This window comes from Bactrocera latifrons, unplaced genomic scaffold (assembly GCF_001853355.1).
Source record: "Bactrocera latifrons isolate USDA-ARS-PBARC rearing strain unplaced genomic scaffold, ASM185335v1 scaffold_7, whole genome shotgun sequence".
NCBI lineage: Eukaryota > Metazoa > Arthropoda > Insecta > Diptera > Tephritidae > Bactrocera > Bactrocera latifrons.
The window spans coordinates 468,463-486,034 of NW_017537378.1; the positions used below are offsets into that span (position 1 = coordinate 468,463).

The following is a 17,572-nucleotide window of genomic DNA, read 5'->3' on the forward strand; positions in this document are numbered from 1 at the left end:
TAGTTTTTTAAATTTTTTTTTTAATTTTGAATTTATTTTTTAAATTTCATTTTTTGTTTAATTTTAACTCTAACTTTTTTTAAATGAGTCCTCGCAGGACTAACCAAGCACCCTAGCCCGTCTTATAGGCCGACCCCGTCGAAACAGCAGGTTTCCTGAGCCGACCATTAAACAACTAGATACACACTACAACAACAACAACAACCACCACAAATTTACCTCCACGACCCCCAACGTAGTCCTTTTTTAAGTGTTTGTAGCAACAACCTGAAATTTTTGTACGATTACAAAAAATTGTACCTAGTATTTTTGTATGTACGATATTTCGAAACCGTTAGGATTTAAATCTTGTACCTCAATTCGCATCCATTGCGCAAATATAGTTCAACTGCTGTAATTGACTAATTCATTTCACCGTTACGATAACCATTCGCACGACAGTCGGGTCTAAGTAACCGGAACAGACCCAGATTTTTATCCAACTAAAGCAACATTCTTCGAAATTACTTCAGGCTTTTTTCTGTCTCAACAACAACAAACGTTACCACACGACAATGTAGGTAAAAAACTTCCCACAACAAACGAGTCTGCGGATTCGGGTTTTTACTCAGGCTGCTCTTCAGTTTTCTTCAAATTTAATTTGTAGCATTTTCTGACTTTACAACAACAACAACAACATTGCTATAATAAATTATATTTTTTTTTGTTTTGGAAATATAAACAAAATTCCATGTTAACAGATTTGCTTAAAACGTGTTCAAAATTTGCCAAAACAAAAATCACAACAAAAAAATAACAAAAATTTGTTTAATATTTTACACTAGCAGAGCACACTTGACTTGTGCATTCTGCAAACTACAATCACTCAAAAGCGATTTTCGAAAAACAAAAACTAATTATAGCAAACACACACACACACACAAAATAAGCATTCTGAAAAGATTAATAACGACATATTATAAAATAATATAAAACAGAATCGTTAAGCAGCTTACGAAAATCACAACAGATGGTTACACTCGCTATTTTTAAAGATGAAGAAATGTCCTTACACACATTCCTACAAGAAAGAAACTGTTACATACATACATACATATGTACATTACATTTGCGTATTTATAAATGACTCATATTGTTGTTGTTTTTTAGTGTTTTGTGGTGGCGATCTGTCTGTGCGGCATTTCTGCGACAGTAATTTATGCTGTTGTTGTTACGTGTTTTAAGACATTTTGAAAATAATTTTGGGAAGCACCATTCATATCAACTGCTACTAATTTTTACAGCTTTTATAAAATTATACTGATAAAAACTGGTTACTTTCTAGAAAATTTATCCATCGTGGTACAAGATTTAATATCAGAAACATTTGAGTCTTTTTTTGATATTTGATCGAATTTTAATTATAAAATAATGTTTTTTTAAGGGATTACGGGATTACATGGGTTTTCTCGAGCAAAAGCGACATATTTTCCAAATTTTTTTTTTTTTCATATAAAAATAAAATATTTTATTCAAGATTTTTATTCAAAAAATACATATTTTACAGAAGATGTTGTGAAATTTTCAAAGGAAAATATTCAAAATTCAGTCTTTACTACCGGATGGAGAGCACAACTTATTACATGATCAGTCGAAGTAAAAAAACATATTTGTGTTTTAATTAAGACCATGAATTAGGTACTGGACGAAGTAAAAAAAAAATGTTAAAAAATGTTAAAACTGTTATTTTTGGCACAGGTTTTCACAAAGAATTGCATATTTTGGTGAACAGATTTCGAAACATATTTTTTTTAAATAGTGGTAATTGAAAAAAATCCTTCGAAAAATGACATTTCGAAGACTTGTGAAAAATTTCATTAAGGGGCTCATCTCGTGTGAAGACCGTTTTTTAATGTTTTTCTCGAATTATTTTAGATTGAAATGAAAAAGCATAGAGTTTCCAAAATTTTATTATATATGTACATATATATTAAACTTTTAGTTGTGATTTCGAATTTTTAAGCGAAGATATTTTCCTAATTGCGAGATTTATCACTCTAATAGCAACCGTGAAGAAAAAAAGTAAACAAACGGCGTCTATGATTCCAGGAGATTTGCTAACCCAAAAGCCAGGGACATGGTATGGTCGAAAGAGATTTGTAAAAATATTTTTTTATAAACTCGATAATTTCCTTTGTTTTTATTTTTATATATATATTTTTCAATTGATTGCCTTTAATTTAATTTAATTTTTTAGTTTTTTTTATTACATTTTATCTCTTCTTTATTTTATGAGATTACATTTATTTTAGTTTACATTATTTTATTGAAAAATTTTTTTTTATTTTTGTCTATAAACCTCACAGTCGTCATATTTGCGTTTCAGCGCGCACTCAAAATACGCGAGCCTGTTACACCAGCCGGGGATGTGGGGGTCTTGCCAAAGAGCGCGCGAGTGCCAACACTGCGGCCGAATTAACGTAGATTATTAAAATTTTGCGATGCAATTTTGTATCGCTGCAGTAAATCTGCAACGCATGTGTGCAAAAAAAAATTTTCGAGATGCGTAAGCAGTCAAAGCATTTCAACCTCGTCGTTGGGTCCGCCCCACAGCCCGACAACCCCAAAATTCTATTAGTGCGGAGAAATTTTCATTGGTCTCGTATTTGGCGGCAGTCGTAAAATAAGCCGCGATGTTTGTCTAGAAGAATTTTTCGATATTTCTTATTTTTTGTTTTGTTCATATGTATATACAGATGTAAAGGGTGATCCCTTTGGAGATACCCAACTTATTTTAAAGAAAAAACACAGAAGCTTCAAATTTAATGGGTATTGTTTAATACCATTCGAAAGAGTGTTCTTTGGATTTTATATTTTGAAGATTATCTCTTTCAAAGGGTGGCCGCGCCTACGTCTCAGATTGTTCAATTTTCCAATTTTTGAATCCAATTTTCGATGACGTGTTCGAGCATTTCCTTTAGGAACAAGTCTAACGATATCCCACGATCTTGGTGGCTAGTCGACCGGCCCAAATCGTAAAATTATCTGCTCACAGAAGTGTTCTGTCAATAAATCCATTGATTCATGCGATGTGTGGGAAGTGGCGTCGTCTTGTTGAAACCAAATGTCGCCGAGATCACGAGCTTCAATTTCAGGCATCAAATATTCGGTTGTCATGGCGCGATAACAGTCGCCATTGGCGGTTATGTTCTCATCAGCATTTTTGAAGAAATATGGTTCGATGATTCCACCGGTCCACAAACCACACCAAATCGTTGTTATTTCTAGATGAAATGAGAGCACTTGAATCTCTTCAGGTTACTCTTCATCTCAAATACAGAAATTTTACTTGTTTACATACATACTGAGCCAGAAATGGGCCTGATCGCTGAACAAAATTTTGTTCGAAAACCTCTGATCTTCTTGGAACTTTTCAAAAGCCTATTGAGCGAAGCGACTCACGCGTGGTCTGTAAAAAAAAACGTTTGAAAAGGTTGCTCTACCTGTATCACCCGTTATATATATTATTTTCGAGTGCATGTGTTTGTAGCAGTATTTTAAATTGTTATTTGTAGCCGCCGAGGCTGCGCCGCGTGATGATTTTCGCGACGAGCTGAAAACAAGTTTCCCAGTTTTTTCAAATGAAAACACAAACAATCATTCACTTTTCTTTACATACATAAGAACATACATGCATATATATAAAATTTTTTGTAATTATGTACATGTATATGTACCGTAGATTGGTTTTTTTAGTGTTGATTTTTTGGTCGGTTTTCTGAAGACACGCCATCACTCAGTATGCTCTCAATGAGTCACCAGCCATGTTGGCAATAGCATCTGGCATTTTGGTGGCGAACAGTTGGTCAATCGACTTCAAATTGAGAGTATTTATAAACATAAAATTGCTATTGTAATATTTGGGTCACACGTGTAGACCCAAGCCTTTTTTGCTTGCCCTTCGTAATCGACGCCATTTTTATACCCTGAACAGGGTATATTAAGTTTGTCACAAAGTTTGTAACACCCAGAAGGAAGGGAGACCCTATAAAGTATATATATAAATGATAAGTATGTCGAGCTGAGTCTATTTAGCCATGTTCGTCTGTCTGTCTGTAAGTATATATACGAACTAGTCCCCCAGTTTTTAAGATATCGTTTTGAAATTTTGCAAACGTCATTTTCTCTTTAAGAAGCTGCTCATTTGTCGGAACTGCCGATATCGGACCACTATATCATATAGCTGCCATACAAACTGAATGATCGGAATCAAGTTCTTCTATGGAAAACTTTTACATTTGACAAGATATATTCACAAAATTGGGTATAGATTATTTTCTAAGGCAACAATGTAATCTCCGAAGAAATTGTTTAGATCGGTTAACTATATCATATAGCTGCCATACAAACTGAATGATCGGAATCAAGTTCTTCTATGGAAAACTTTTACATTTGACAAGATATATTCACAAAATTGGGTATAGATTATTTTCTAAGGCAACAATGTAATCTCCGAAGAAATTGTTTAGATCGGTTAACTATATCATATAGCTGCCATACAAACTGAATGATCGGAATCAAATGCTTGCATGGGAAACTTCCTCATTTGACGATATATCTTCACGAAATTGGGCATGAGTTATTTTTTATAGAAATAATGTAATATCAGAAGAAATTGTTCATATCGGCTCACTATAGCATATAGCTGCCATACAAACTGAACGATCGGAATCAAGGGCTTGTGTGGAAAAGTAACCGAAGTTAACGTTTTTTCTTGTTCTTCCTGGTTTCATTCTCGACAAAAATTTTAACCAGACTAGCCTAGTTTACTCATTTCTTTCACTTTTGACTTTTGCCTCTTTGAAAACTTTGGCCTATTTTCTTGTTGCACGTCCGCCAAAACGTAGTCTGCAAGTACATACATAGTTCAGTTTTGGTTGTCTCGTTGGATTGCTGGTAGTTTCGCTTCTTATCTACTCATCATTCGCAGGCAAAATACAGTAAAAATCTAAAGAAACCAGGTTCAATGGCAAATCATTCAATAAGTCCACGGATCCTCACAAACTTCTGTATAATTATTCCAAGACATTTTAAAGTTTCTGTTTTTCTTGTTTCAAGTCTTTCATTTGTTTTCCAACCCTTCCTGAGACAATTTTGAGTGAGAGGACCGTATTAAATGTTTCTTTAATTACTTCTTAATTAAGTTTCACGGGCCCCTGCCAAGGACTGTCAATTCGGAGACATTCCTCAAAATTACTTCAGGCAGGCTAAAACAACAGCAACAGCAAACTTCCCAACCTGAGCAAAAATTAATGCGCCTTCAAATGGATATATCTTTGGCTACTCAAAGGGCGTGAGCTGCTTAACCGATATGTAAAAATTTTGCTTAGTTTACTTAATTTACTTAATTATAGTTACTTTATTTGCAAAACTTATTTTCTCGTCGTTATATTCTTATAGTACAGAAAAAAATATTCTGGATGCTTTATTAATCTAAAACAAAAATTAAATATACAAAAAGAAAGTAATGACTATAGAACTACGTCCATCAAGACTGAGGCTTCACTAGGAGTGTTATAAACTTGAAATTTGAAATGCAACTCGATTTAGGGGTATTTACAACTAAATCTCCCTAGCTCTTCGATGCACATTCAAAGTCGCTAGCGTTATCGTTCGTGGTTTCCTGGTCGGTTGTCAATTCCGCAACAACATACATCGCAGCAATGCTACGAATGTCAGGGCTCGATAGTCTTTTCTTTGCTCTATATACTTGACTCCTTTCCGTATTAGTTTTGGCTGCTTTTTTCGGTGGCCTGCTAGCACGCTTTCGCTCTCTGTATTCCCTCATACGTTGTGTCGATGTTTTACTCTGTTTACTAGTTGACCAATTGCTTGTTGCCTCCTCATCAGCTGGTAGTTCGGCAACTCCGTTTATGTCAGTATTTTCGTTCGGGTTTGTCTTCAATAATTTTTTCCTCTCCCTGTATTCTTGGCTTCGCTGCTTTCCACTCTTCGCCTGCCTTCTCGGTGGTTTCATTGCACGTTTTCTTGCTCTGTACGCTTTCGCACGTTCCGCAGCTGTTTTCGCCATTGCTGTTGACAAATTGTGTTGGTGAAAACGCGAACTATGACATTTACTATCTTCAATGTACTGGAATCTAGTAACTAGATTGAAAAACTTACCGTTGCAATTTCTAATTATCACACTAAAAATTTCATTTATACATTTATCACTTTTTCCCTGTATATACACGTTCGTTTGTTTTGCTGCTGCTTTCGCTATTAATGTTTACATGTTTGCTGTATAATTTCAGTGGGCAGCGTGGTAAAATCAATTGACTGCGACGATGTTGTGTAGCGCACAGCGTTGCCACACATAAACTGCTTTCGAAATCAAAATCTCCAAAGAATTTCTAAATCCACTAGTTTTTTTTTATATTTATATATTCGTAAGTGTGTTTTAAAATACATTTGTATATGTACATACATATGTACGTACATATCACATACTAAATAGTATACTCTTTATCTGCAGGTATGCATAGGTATGTTATGGTATAATGTTTGTATATTAGATAACTGTAACAAGTGTCTCCGGCATAGTTTCTGGCATATAGTAATTCTACAGTTATAAAAACGACATACATTATTAAAAAAGCAGAAATTATTTTCCAATGGAAAGTATTATCCAACTTAATATTTTCCATTTTTTTATTTAAGTGAAAATCGTTAAGACCTTGCAATAAAATCGATTGCCTGCAATGAAGTTATGTGAGAAACAATATGTCATCACACTCGCCGTATATAGAAAGTCATCATAGTGAAAATTAAACCGGCTTGCATATTTTTTACATTCAAAAAAAAAAAAAAATAATAATAATAAAAAGAAAAGGTTGCCATATATTTAAAATATTTTAAAGATATATGCATCGTATAAATAAACTCCAAAAATGGAAAACTTTTGGATAGTTTAAGGATTGAAAAAATTTTAGTGCAAAGTTGCCACCTGTTTGAATTTTCAAAATACATAAAATATTACTATATGTATTTAAAAGGAATTTCGATTTTTTTAAAATAAAAAATCAACTTAAAGGGTTGTCAATTGCGTTACGAACTTAAGAAATGAATATTTTATTAATATACATAGATAGGAACTTCTTGCCTTCAAGTCTTTGAACAAATGGTTAAAATGTATTTTGTAAAAGGTTGTTTGTACTTTATTTTGTAATCAGTTAAAATTTTAAAATAGTTATTTCAATATGTACATCAAACTAAATACAAGAAACAAATAAAAGAGTTGCCAGATGTTTTCAGATTTAAAAATGAATAATAAGATAAACACTTCCCGCCTATAAGTCTGTTAACAGAAGTTAAGGGTAAATTTTTTTTTTCAAAAAGCTGCCACCTGTTTTAATTTTATTTTTTATGCAATTAATTTTCAAAATATATAAGATAACAATATATGACGATTTTTCCATAAAATCTTGCATGCGGAAAATGTTCGACGGATCATTCTGAACAACTTTGGCTAACAGACTAGGGTCTAAAACTGGTTTCAGGCGAAATTTAAAAAATAATAATCTATAAAAATTAATTTAAATAAAATAATTATTGTATGGAAGATATGTACATATGTGACGTATGAAGTTGTCTGATCTGACTGATTCCGACAAATAATAGAGTATCAATATCCCCTACCTACTAAATTTCATTCGGATATCTCAAGAGCTGGCGAACAAATTTTTATGATCCCGAAAAAAATTCGCTTCTTAAAAATATTATTACTGGCGACAAGTCTTGGATCTATGCTTATGATCAGGAAACAGACGATCAATCGGTCAAAAATCAAGGTTATGTTGACAGGGTTCTTCGATTATCGAGGTATGGTGCACTCCGAATTTCTTCCGACCGGCCAAACTGTCAACAAATAATACTATTTGAGTTTTATGCATCTTAAGAAGATGGCTGAATTATTGCACGACAATTTTTAGTTTTTGTACCACAATAATGCATCGTCGCTAACTGTATTGATTTTTGGCAAATTTTTCGCAAAATTTTCAACTGGCTTCCGGCTTTCAGCAATCTGAAACGACCGCTCCGGAGAACTCGGTTTGAGTCAATTGAAGACATTAAACCTGAATTGCTGCACGAATTGCCGGCTATTCCGGAAATTTACTTGAACAGCTATTTCGTGGAGTAGAGAAAATGTTGGCACAAGTTAATTGGTGATTACTTTGAGGGAGACGACATAAATTTTGAAGATTAAATTAAGAGTTTTAAAATTTTGAACAAAGTCTTACTATTTTTTGCTTATGTACGTATGTAAATATGTATGTATGTATATCAAACTGAAGAGATTGAAAATTACTCACAGTGGAAGAAGTTATTGAAGCGACCCATAAAAAAATTTAATCAACTAAACGAATCGTTATATTTAATTTTTGAGAACGGTTGATCTCTGGTTTTCAATTTAATCCATAAAATAAATTTAAAAATGCTTCATTAGAGAAGAAGAAGAGTTATTCACATCACGAGTCAGAATTTTCATTTAAAATTTTTGAAACATATGTTTCAATACTTTTGGGTACAGTTTATGGAATAAAAAAATCAATTTCTTAAACCGTCTAACCCGATTTCCCCCTTAAACGAATCGTATAGGAATTGTCACCTAGGAAAGACTAAATGAATTCCGAAAATTGCATTTTTGAAATTGTGAACGAATTACTATTTTATAATGCCAATATTTTTAAAAATATTATAAAGCTAATTTCCCGCTAATCGTTTGATTCCCCGAAAAACTCTCGAGTCATATTAGAAATAAAAATTTACGCATAAATTAGAAATGAAATTCTTAGGAGATTTATGTGAATACGCTGAATTATAGAAGTCAACAAAAATACGCACAATTTCGCACGTTCAAGTTAAAAGAGAACATTTTATGTTAATGCTCGTATTTATTATTCTATAAATTTTCTAAATAAAAGTGATTTCGAAAGACACATGAACATATTTATATTAGACGTTTTAATTTATTAGATTTAATCGAAAGTAGAAATTCGGTTGTTTTTATTGTTGTATCCATGTTTTATTCCAAAAATATTTATGTAAAATGCTGCCGAGTTGACGCTTCTTAGGCAGACAAAAAACCGAACAAAAAATGATCTGCGTGACGAACAGACAGTTCTTTAGACATTTTCGTCTATCCTCTATATACATATACGAGAACTAGTCCCTCAGTTTTTTAGATATCGAACTGAAATTTTGCATACGTTCTTTTCTCTCAAAGTCGTTGCTCATTTGTTGGAACTGCAGATGTCGGACCACTATAGCATATAGCTGTCATACAAACTGAACGTTCGGAATCAAGTGCTTGTATAGAAAACTTTTTCACTTGACGAGATATCTTCACCATTCATTTCACTTCATTTGGAATGTGTTATTTCCTAAGCCCATAGTGTAATATCCGAAGAAATTTTTTAATTCGGACCACTATAGCATATACATAGCTACCATACAAACTGACTGATCAAAATCAAGTTCTTGAATGGAAACTTTTCTATTTGTGAAGGGTATTCTAGATTTGGTGCCACCGGAGTTAACGTTTTTTCTTGTTTTTCTTAACTGTTGCATATTGCTTTACTTTTAGGCACTCTAAAGTGCATATACGCCTAATTATAGGCATCGTTATCCATTAATAAGTCCTTGAGTGAGGCTATGGGGTTATGCGCTTAAGTAGTTTAAGTAACGCTTCGGCTAATGCGCCTAATAGTAGGCAATATTCTAAATTTATTAATAACTTTATCACTTCAAGTAGTTGCTATATCTATATTAAAACATATGTACACAACATTTACCGACCAATTTTCCCTTGCTATAACACGTACATTCGTTTGGCCCATAAACTATAGCTCTAGCGCTGAAACTGTGAGCTGACTCAGCGAAAAGTCGAAATGGATTCGTCAGCGACATTTACGACGCTTCAGTAAATCATTGGTGTAGAAGTGCCTCAACTAGTCAAAATAATTTGATGTTGCTGTAGCAACGCACTCGCCAATGAATTTAGCACATATGTAGCTACATATGTCTATGTATATAGCTATAGGTATATATGTATGTGTGTATGTTTGGCAGAACGTCTCCTTAATGTCCAAATCAAAGACTTTTCGAAATATTAAATCTGTTGGGCCAAGTTAATGGCACTGCAATAAATTTATATACTATTGTGTTAATATTTATGTATGCGTGTGTGAGTGTGGTGTTGATTTCTCTGAACCGCAAAAAGCTGCGGCAATTTTCCTCACCAAATATTTATGACTATATAAATTTTCTAAGTTTTCACACGGTGCGCGTGAAACGTATATTTTTCATCAATTTCAATAATTTATAAAGAATTCATCTACAACCGACCACCTCCCTCCCGCCAACGTCGCCTTCGTCGCGCTAGTTCACTTGTAGACTCATCACAATGATTTGCACCACATACGGACAATTATATATATATATGTATATATACATATATGCATATGTATATCTATATACATATATATATATAGATGTATATGTGTATATGTGGTTGTGTATGTTATGTAGGCTTGTCGGTTCATTGTTGAGCGACGCTGAACGAAAATTGTTTAATTGTGCAAAAATTTGCTGAGTGCTCCGCATCTGCTGCATTGGAATGAATGTCTCATACAAAGTGATATTTTATTGAAATTACCTGTAATATAATTGTTGATTTATGCATGTGGAAATGCCATTTATGTTAATGTGCGATGCTTGTGAAATTGTAAATTATTGCATTGGCTTTGAAATATAATGAGCAACTTGGCGAAAGTGGAAAGAAAGTAGCGATAAAGTGGCGAGGGCAATCTAATACACGCGGGATCGGGTATGCTCGGCTGGTCTAAGAATGCTAAGTATTTGGGTTTTAACTAAAATTAATTGTAATGATAAATAGTACTCGCAGTTTCAACAGTAATTATGCTTCAAAGTTTAGTGCATTAGTATTGATTTATCTTTTTCGTACAGTTGGAAAACGTCAAGATCACGCTAGAGTGATCAAATTTTAACCAGACTGACAAAAAGTCCTTTAAAATAGGCACTTGAGCGAATACAAGCATGCCAACGCTATATTTCCAATCGCCTGAGTTGGCTGAGATTTCACCAGATCAAATTTGAATCGGATTGACAAACAACTTCTCCAAAAAAAGCTCTTGAGCGAAAACAAGCACGTCAACGCTTAATACATTTTTCCATACGCCTGAGATGGCCTCCATTGTCTTAACAGAAATTTGTTTCTTTCGATTTCGGCTAATTTTTGGAGCACCATTTGCTGGATTACTTACAATTTGGACGTCATATTCACAAACATACGTTTAGTTACCAGTACTTTCAAGCACTGTTTTCTTAAGTTTTCGAAATTATCGTCATTAACAGTATTGAAAACAACTCAAATGAGGCAAGCGTTCTGTGACTTCAAGACCCTCTTCATGATAAAGTAGAATCCAAAAAAATACATGCGCAACATTTTAAATATTCCGTAGACTTGATTCCATTGGAAATCCAAAGCGATGAAGGAAACTTGTTAATCAATTTGTTTTTCCATGGTAAAAATCCTCAGAAATACTTTTCTCGTCGTAGGAACTTCATTGAAATAACTCATTTAAAATAGCGGAGAAGCATCCAGTAAACCAATCCTGAACTCTTTGCATACGGAAAAAAAAAATAAAATGGATTATAAATTAATCGAGTGACACTGCGAATCTGTACCGGTTACGAAAAAAAAAATCGATCCTATCAGCAGCTGTTAACTCTGACTTCAGCGCCCAATTTGAAAATGAGTTGATATTAATGTTATACTTATGCTTTAATAAGGCTTTACGTAACCTCAACTAAATTGAAGACAACAAGTTTTCCGACTGGGTATACACAACCTAAAAAAATATCATTTTTTATTTCATTTGTTTACATTTGCGTGTCTATATTAAAATTTTTCTAAATTCAGCGGATAAAAATCTCGCACCGCACACATACACATTTTTGTCTACAGTCTGTGAAGATGAGGATGAGCAACCAATGGCAACTTGACGATTCCGATGACTCATTAGATGCTATATGGCCAGATAGCAATAAAATTGCGACAGATAGATGTTTACATACGAGTAGGCCTTCCTTCCTTCGTATATTTACAGTAGGCCTTCCATGAGAGCAACCTGAGAAATTATTTTTTAGTGTGAAAACTCATACTTTAAGTGATTAGGCATTTAGTGGTGGTCACTAAATTAACAAATTGAGGTTGTTAATTTTTATTGTATTATTTTTATTATCATTAATTATTACTATTTGTATGATTAGCCAGTTTGGAAATATCTTCGAAATGTGTAATATCAATTACGCATCCTCGTAAATTCTGTTTTTATTACTGTCTCATGTCTCAGCTGAGTTATTTCCCACTTATTCATCATTAATAGGTCGTGAATCACGACAGTTACATATAAGTCAATATTAGGTTTGATTTGTGATTTGCATAAATTCAATAAAAGTAGGAAGTTTACTTCGCGGGGGTGTTAATAACATAAAGTACGAACTGCAAGTACCAACAATGTTGCAAAATATGTCGAAACAGACCCTGCGTGAAGAATACATATTCCTTGTTCGGAAGTGATGCATTTTGAGGTTCCCTACTTTTTTAAAGAAGAAACACAGAAACTTCAAATTTAATGTGGAATGTTTATTATTCGAAAGAACATTCTTTGGCTTTTATTTTTGGTGTACTTTGGTGTCTAAGTCTCAAAAAGTGCAACCGTTGAAGATGGATGTGGACCGATGAAACCGGGCCACAAATCACACCAAACCGTTGATGAAATGGCAGCTCTTGTATCTCTTTAGGTTGATCTTCATCACAAATGCGGCATTTTTGTTGCTTACATACCTATTGATCTAGAAATGGGTCTCATCGAAAATTTGACTCGAAATAGTCGGATCTTTTTGGAACTTTTCAGAGCCCATAGAGCCCATTTGGGAAGGTTGAACGGCTTCAATTCTTGCCCAAGCATTATTTTGCACGCTTTCAATTTAAGATCTCGACGTAAATTGCGCCAAGTCATTGCATATGTCAGTCCGACTTGCTGCGAACGGCGCCGACTCGACTCTCCCCGGTCTTCGTGTATACTCTCAGCTACGGCTGCCTGTTCGGTGGAATATTATTTAATAATGAATGTTAGGTCTCAAGATGGGTGCTTATCCTACTTTCTAATCATGAACGGGTCGACATATATCTCAAAAGGCCTCTCTTAGACTGTTTGTACAAATATAAAGATAAGGATTTTGAAGTCGAAGTAGCACTAAAAACATCGTCATTATGCTTTAAAGTCTTCCAAAAATTTCAAAATATTATTGTAACTTATCTATATTGTAGTATTATTATAGATTCCTAAAGATGTATACACCACCCTTTGGTCATTAGAACTTCTCGTCGGTTTGAAAAGATCTTTCTCTTAATGAGCATCCACGCCATGTCGTGATATATATTATATGTAGCTACTTTAACCTTTATTCTACAAAGTGTAATTCCGCGAAAATTACCGAAACTCTCCAGTTTTTGGAAATACCTCACAATCGTAAAACACTTTCCATTCTTCTAGAAATTTTGTTAGATTTTTCGAAATTTGCTTCTTGGGTTTATCGCATAAACAAATACAAACAAAGGCGAAAAAGTTATAGTTTTTCTTGCTGCAAAGTAAAAGTGTGGCCGCCAGTTCAAACGATTAACAGATTCAAAAACATTTGAATTTTCGTCTATTTACATATGTATAAGTGCATATACACTTACATAAAGTATACACAATTGTACTGACATATGCCGGCATTGGCTAAATCTGCTAATAAATAGTCTTTAAATAGGAAAGTTTTTGTTTTCTTTCACTTCGCACAAACATAACGAATTTCATGAGGGGTTTTCTCGTCCAGTAATTGAGATTTATGTTTGTAGTGAGCCGTTCAGCGCCACGGACCAATTCAAGAACGAAAATAGCACGTAGAGGAGTTCGAGCGCGATTTTCACAACGCACAACGCACTATTACGCGTCGCACCGCCGAATGAGTCATTATCGCCGCGATTAACTAGAAGGATATTGTCGAGGTGTGGTATGCCTGTGTGTAGGTGATCTGCGAGCGACATGAAATGTGTATTTTCATATTAGTACCTACAATTTTTATTTTTAATTAAAATAAAATAAAAGATTTATGGTTTTTATAAGAAAAGTTTTCCGAGTAGTAGTCGCGATAAAACTGATAACTTCCTCATATTTCTAAACAAAAAAAAAAAATAATAATGAAAAGCAAATAAAAAATGTGGTTGAATCAGCGAAAATTTTTGGTACGTACATACGCAAGTATGTACAGGGTTTATTAAGTTTTTTACGAAGTTTGCAACACCCAGAAGAAAGTGTCGGAGAGCCTATAAAGTATATATATAAATGATCAGTATGTCGAGTTGAGTCGATTTAGCCATGTCCGTCTGTCTGTCTGTCTGTATATATACGAACTAGTTCTGAACTCGGAACAGCCGATATTGGACCACTATAACATATAGCTGCCATACAAACTGAATGAACGGAATCAAGTTCCTGTATGGACAACGTTAACATTTGTCTAGAAATACTCACGAAATTTGGTACAGATTATTTTCTAAGACAACAATGTAACTTCCGAAGAAATTGTCCAGATCGGTTAGCTATAGCATATAGCTGCCATACAAACTGAATGATCGGAATCAAGTTCTTGTATGGAAAACTTTCACATTTGTCGTTTGGATTACTGCTTAAGGTAATAATATAATCTATAATTGTTCAGCTTGGATTACTATAGCATATAGCTTCCATACAAACTGAACACAAAGTTACTAACAGAAATGCACCTGTGAAGGGTATTTAGCTTCGGTGCAACCATGGACGTTTTTTCTTTTTTCAAAAAAATAAAAATTTTAATTTTTAAATATGAAAATAAAAAAAAAAAATTTCAAACAACTTATTAAGTATACGACATTTGTTGTTTTTTATTTCGTATGTTTGACACTTTCTGTTGTAGTTTTACAAAAAATATTCAATCAGTGTATCACAAGTATCGAATTCAAAAGAGAAAGTTATTAAGAGTGAAGAGATATCAAGATAGAAATTAAAACCTTCTTTTTTTTTTAGAATTTCAATATTTCAGGAATGAAATTATTGACTTGACTTAAGGGGTTATAGCCACTAATTTTTTTCGTGAATGTTTTGAATAAGAAGTTTACTTAATAAATAAATAAAAATAAGCTAAGATCTCCAGAAATACCTCCGTGAAAGATGTCTGAGCGTGACGCTGATTTTTTATTTTTTTAACGTTAACAGAAAAATATAACCCTTTAACCAGAATCGATTTCCATTGAAAATGTTTCCCCAAACGATGAATTCTCAAATACCGTTCATTAGGCTGAGCCAAAAAAATTCCCTAAACTGTGAATTTTGCAAAGTAAAAAAAAATGCTTTAAAATAATCAAAACTCAACCGTTTATATCTTTTAAACGGCTGGGGTTACACAAAAACGGAAGGAACTAAGTGTGATCCATTTCGAGTTTCCTTACTATTTTAAAGGAAAAACACAGAAACTTCAAGTTACATAGAGAATGTTTATTATCCTTCGAAAGAATATTTTTAGGCTTTTTTAAAAAGACTATTGAAAAAAGTACCTCTACTTGGCTCACTCGTTATTTTGTGAAGCATTAAATTTCTAACAAAACCAGACATTTTTCACGAAGTTGGAAGCAAGCTATTTTTTTATTTAATAATATTAAAAAATAAATAACTATCAATCGGAGGACTTTCCCGTTATAATAAATAGATGAGGATTGCTTCGCGACCTTAGGTCTATTGTGATCAGAGCTCATACTTTGAGAGATTTTCGTACCCATTTTTCGGAGTTGCAAGCTAAATTTAATTTTTTTTTTTTTTTGACCAACTCTACAGTTCATATATGTATTTCAATACTGTAACGCTGAATGTCTCAATAATTTTGTTGATCTAAATTTTGGAACCGTCACCTCTTCCCGAAAAATTCCGTAAATAAACTTAAATGTATTTAATTCCACATTATTAAATTCATAAAAATTTATGTAAATTGACGAAAGTAAAATGGTGGTAACTATTTAAAAAAAAATTCCGAGAGAAAAATATCATAAATGTAATTAATTCCACATTTTTAGATTTAATAACTTATGTTATTTTATTTAAATTGTATTATAAAAGTAAACAAGTGGCAACTCTTTTGAAAAAAAATATATTTTCAAGTTTAAAATTTCTTACATACTTTCGAATTGTGATCATTTATCTTATCAAATTCATTGACATAGTTTTGCCACCGCTGTTGAAATATATTTCAAGTAATTATATAGCGCTCCAAGATCGGTCAACTCTTCATTACTTCATATAGGGCAATATTGTAAAGATGTTCTTCTTCTTTACTGACATAGCCAGCGCTTACGCGGTTATAGCCGAGTTAACGACATGACCTAGCCAACGTAGTCGTTTTTTCTTGATTGGCTGAACTATGTCAATGTCGTCGTATATAGTATCTCGTACTCGTTCCATCGACTGCGGTACTTGCCGTTGCCAGTGCAAAAAGGAACATAAATCTTCCGTAAAACCTTTCTCTCGAACACTCCTAAGGTCGAGTGAAGAGATGATGTTATTGTCAATGCCGCTGCATCATGTAAGGGAATTATGAGGGACTTGTAGAGTTTGGTCTTTGTGCGTCGGGAGAAAACTTTACTCTTTAATAGCCTACAAACTCCAAAATAGTAGCTCCTGTTGGCAAGAGCGCTCTGCGTTGGATTTCAAACGAATGTCTAGAGATCTTAGAGAATTAAATAATACAATACAGTAAAAATAGCTTCTTTTCCGAAGCCGCCAAACGCATGTAACCTCTTAGAAAAATTTGACTTCATGAAATCTATTTTCCATTACGTTGGCATCTTTGTGATTATGGTCGTACATATTTCCACATAACAAAGTGGTCTTACATACATACTTGTAAATATTTGTACCTAGCACATATCTCTTACATACATACATACAAATTGTATGTATGCTCGTCAAATGAACGCTTTCAAGTTGTCGTTAATCACTTGTTTGCGCTGGCTCTTGTCCCAAATTTAGAAATCACTTTGACACGTCAGCATGTTTTCTAAATAAATATTTTCTAAAAAATCTACCAAATACAAAGTGCAACAACAAAATGCCAATGCTTTAAAAGTGAAAACAATAAGCGCGTCAGTGTCCGTCGTGACGTTGGCCTCTGGTGGCTCTAGTGGTTGGTTGTCCGCACGTTCGATTCATGAGCGACAGCCGGTTGATGGACATTCTGAAATCTCTATATTGATTGGAATGCAGTAAGAGAGATGGGTGGGAGGTACTGGAGGTAAACAAGTGATTTTGACCTTTGAACTATTAGTTATTTGCTAGACAAAAAAAACTTGAAGTTATTAGCCTATAAATCAAGCTCACTACTAAAAGGTTAATAAAGACTGCCCTGACAAGTTTTTGGAACAGCAATATTGTTA

At 33.6% G+C, this 17,572-nt stretch overlaps 2 protein-coding genes across 3 annotated transcripts in view; one reads left to right on the forward strand and one right to left on the reverse strand.

Annotated features, from left to right (window-relative positions):
* Window positions 1-17,572, forward strand: part of LOC108975914 (mitogen-activated protein kinase kinase kinase 7-like) — a 28,940-nt gene that overhangs the window by 3,456 nt on the left and 7,912 nt on the right. The gene's annotated exons all lie outside the window — the stretch shown is intronic.
* LOC108975915 lies at window positions 5,431-6,286 on the reverse strand. Of its 2 annotated transcripts, none has more exons than XM_018944745.1 (2): window positions 6,163-6,286; window positions 5,431-6,072 (listed from the first exon to the last, which is right to left on the reverse strand). In XM_018944745.1, exon 2 carries the CDS (start codon window positions 6,068-6,070, stop codon window positions 5,612-5,614), a length of 459 nt encoding a protein of 152 aa, XP_018800290.1. In that variant the 5' UTR covers window positions 6,071-6,072; window positions 6,163-6,286; the 3' UTR covers window positions 5,431-5,611. The 2 variants fall into 2 exon arrangements, with proteins under 2 accessions (XP_018800290.1, XP_018800291.1); XM_018944746.1 differs by having other exon boundaries at window positions 5,431-6,104.

Bases quoted from the DNA above. Each gene is read 5' to 3' on its own strand.
- LOC108975915 (XM_018944745.1), bottom strand. From the start codon at position 6,070: ATGGCGAAAACAGCTGCGGAACGTGCGAAAGCGTACAGAGCAAGAAAA.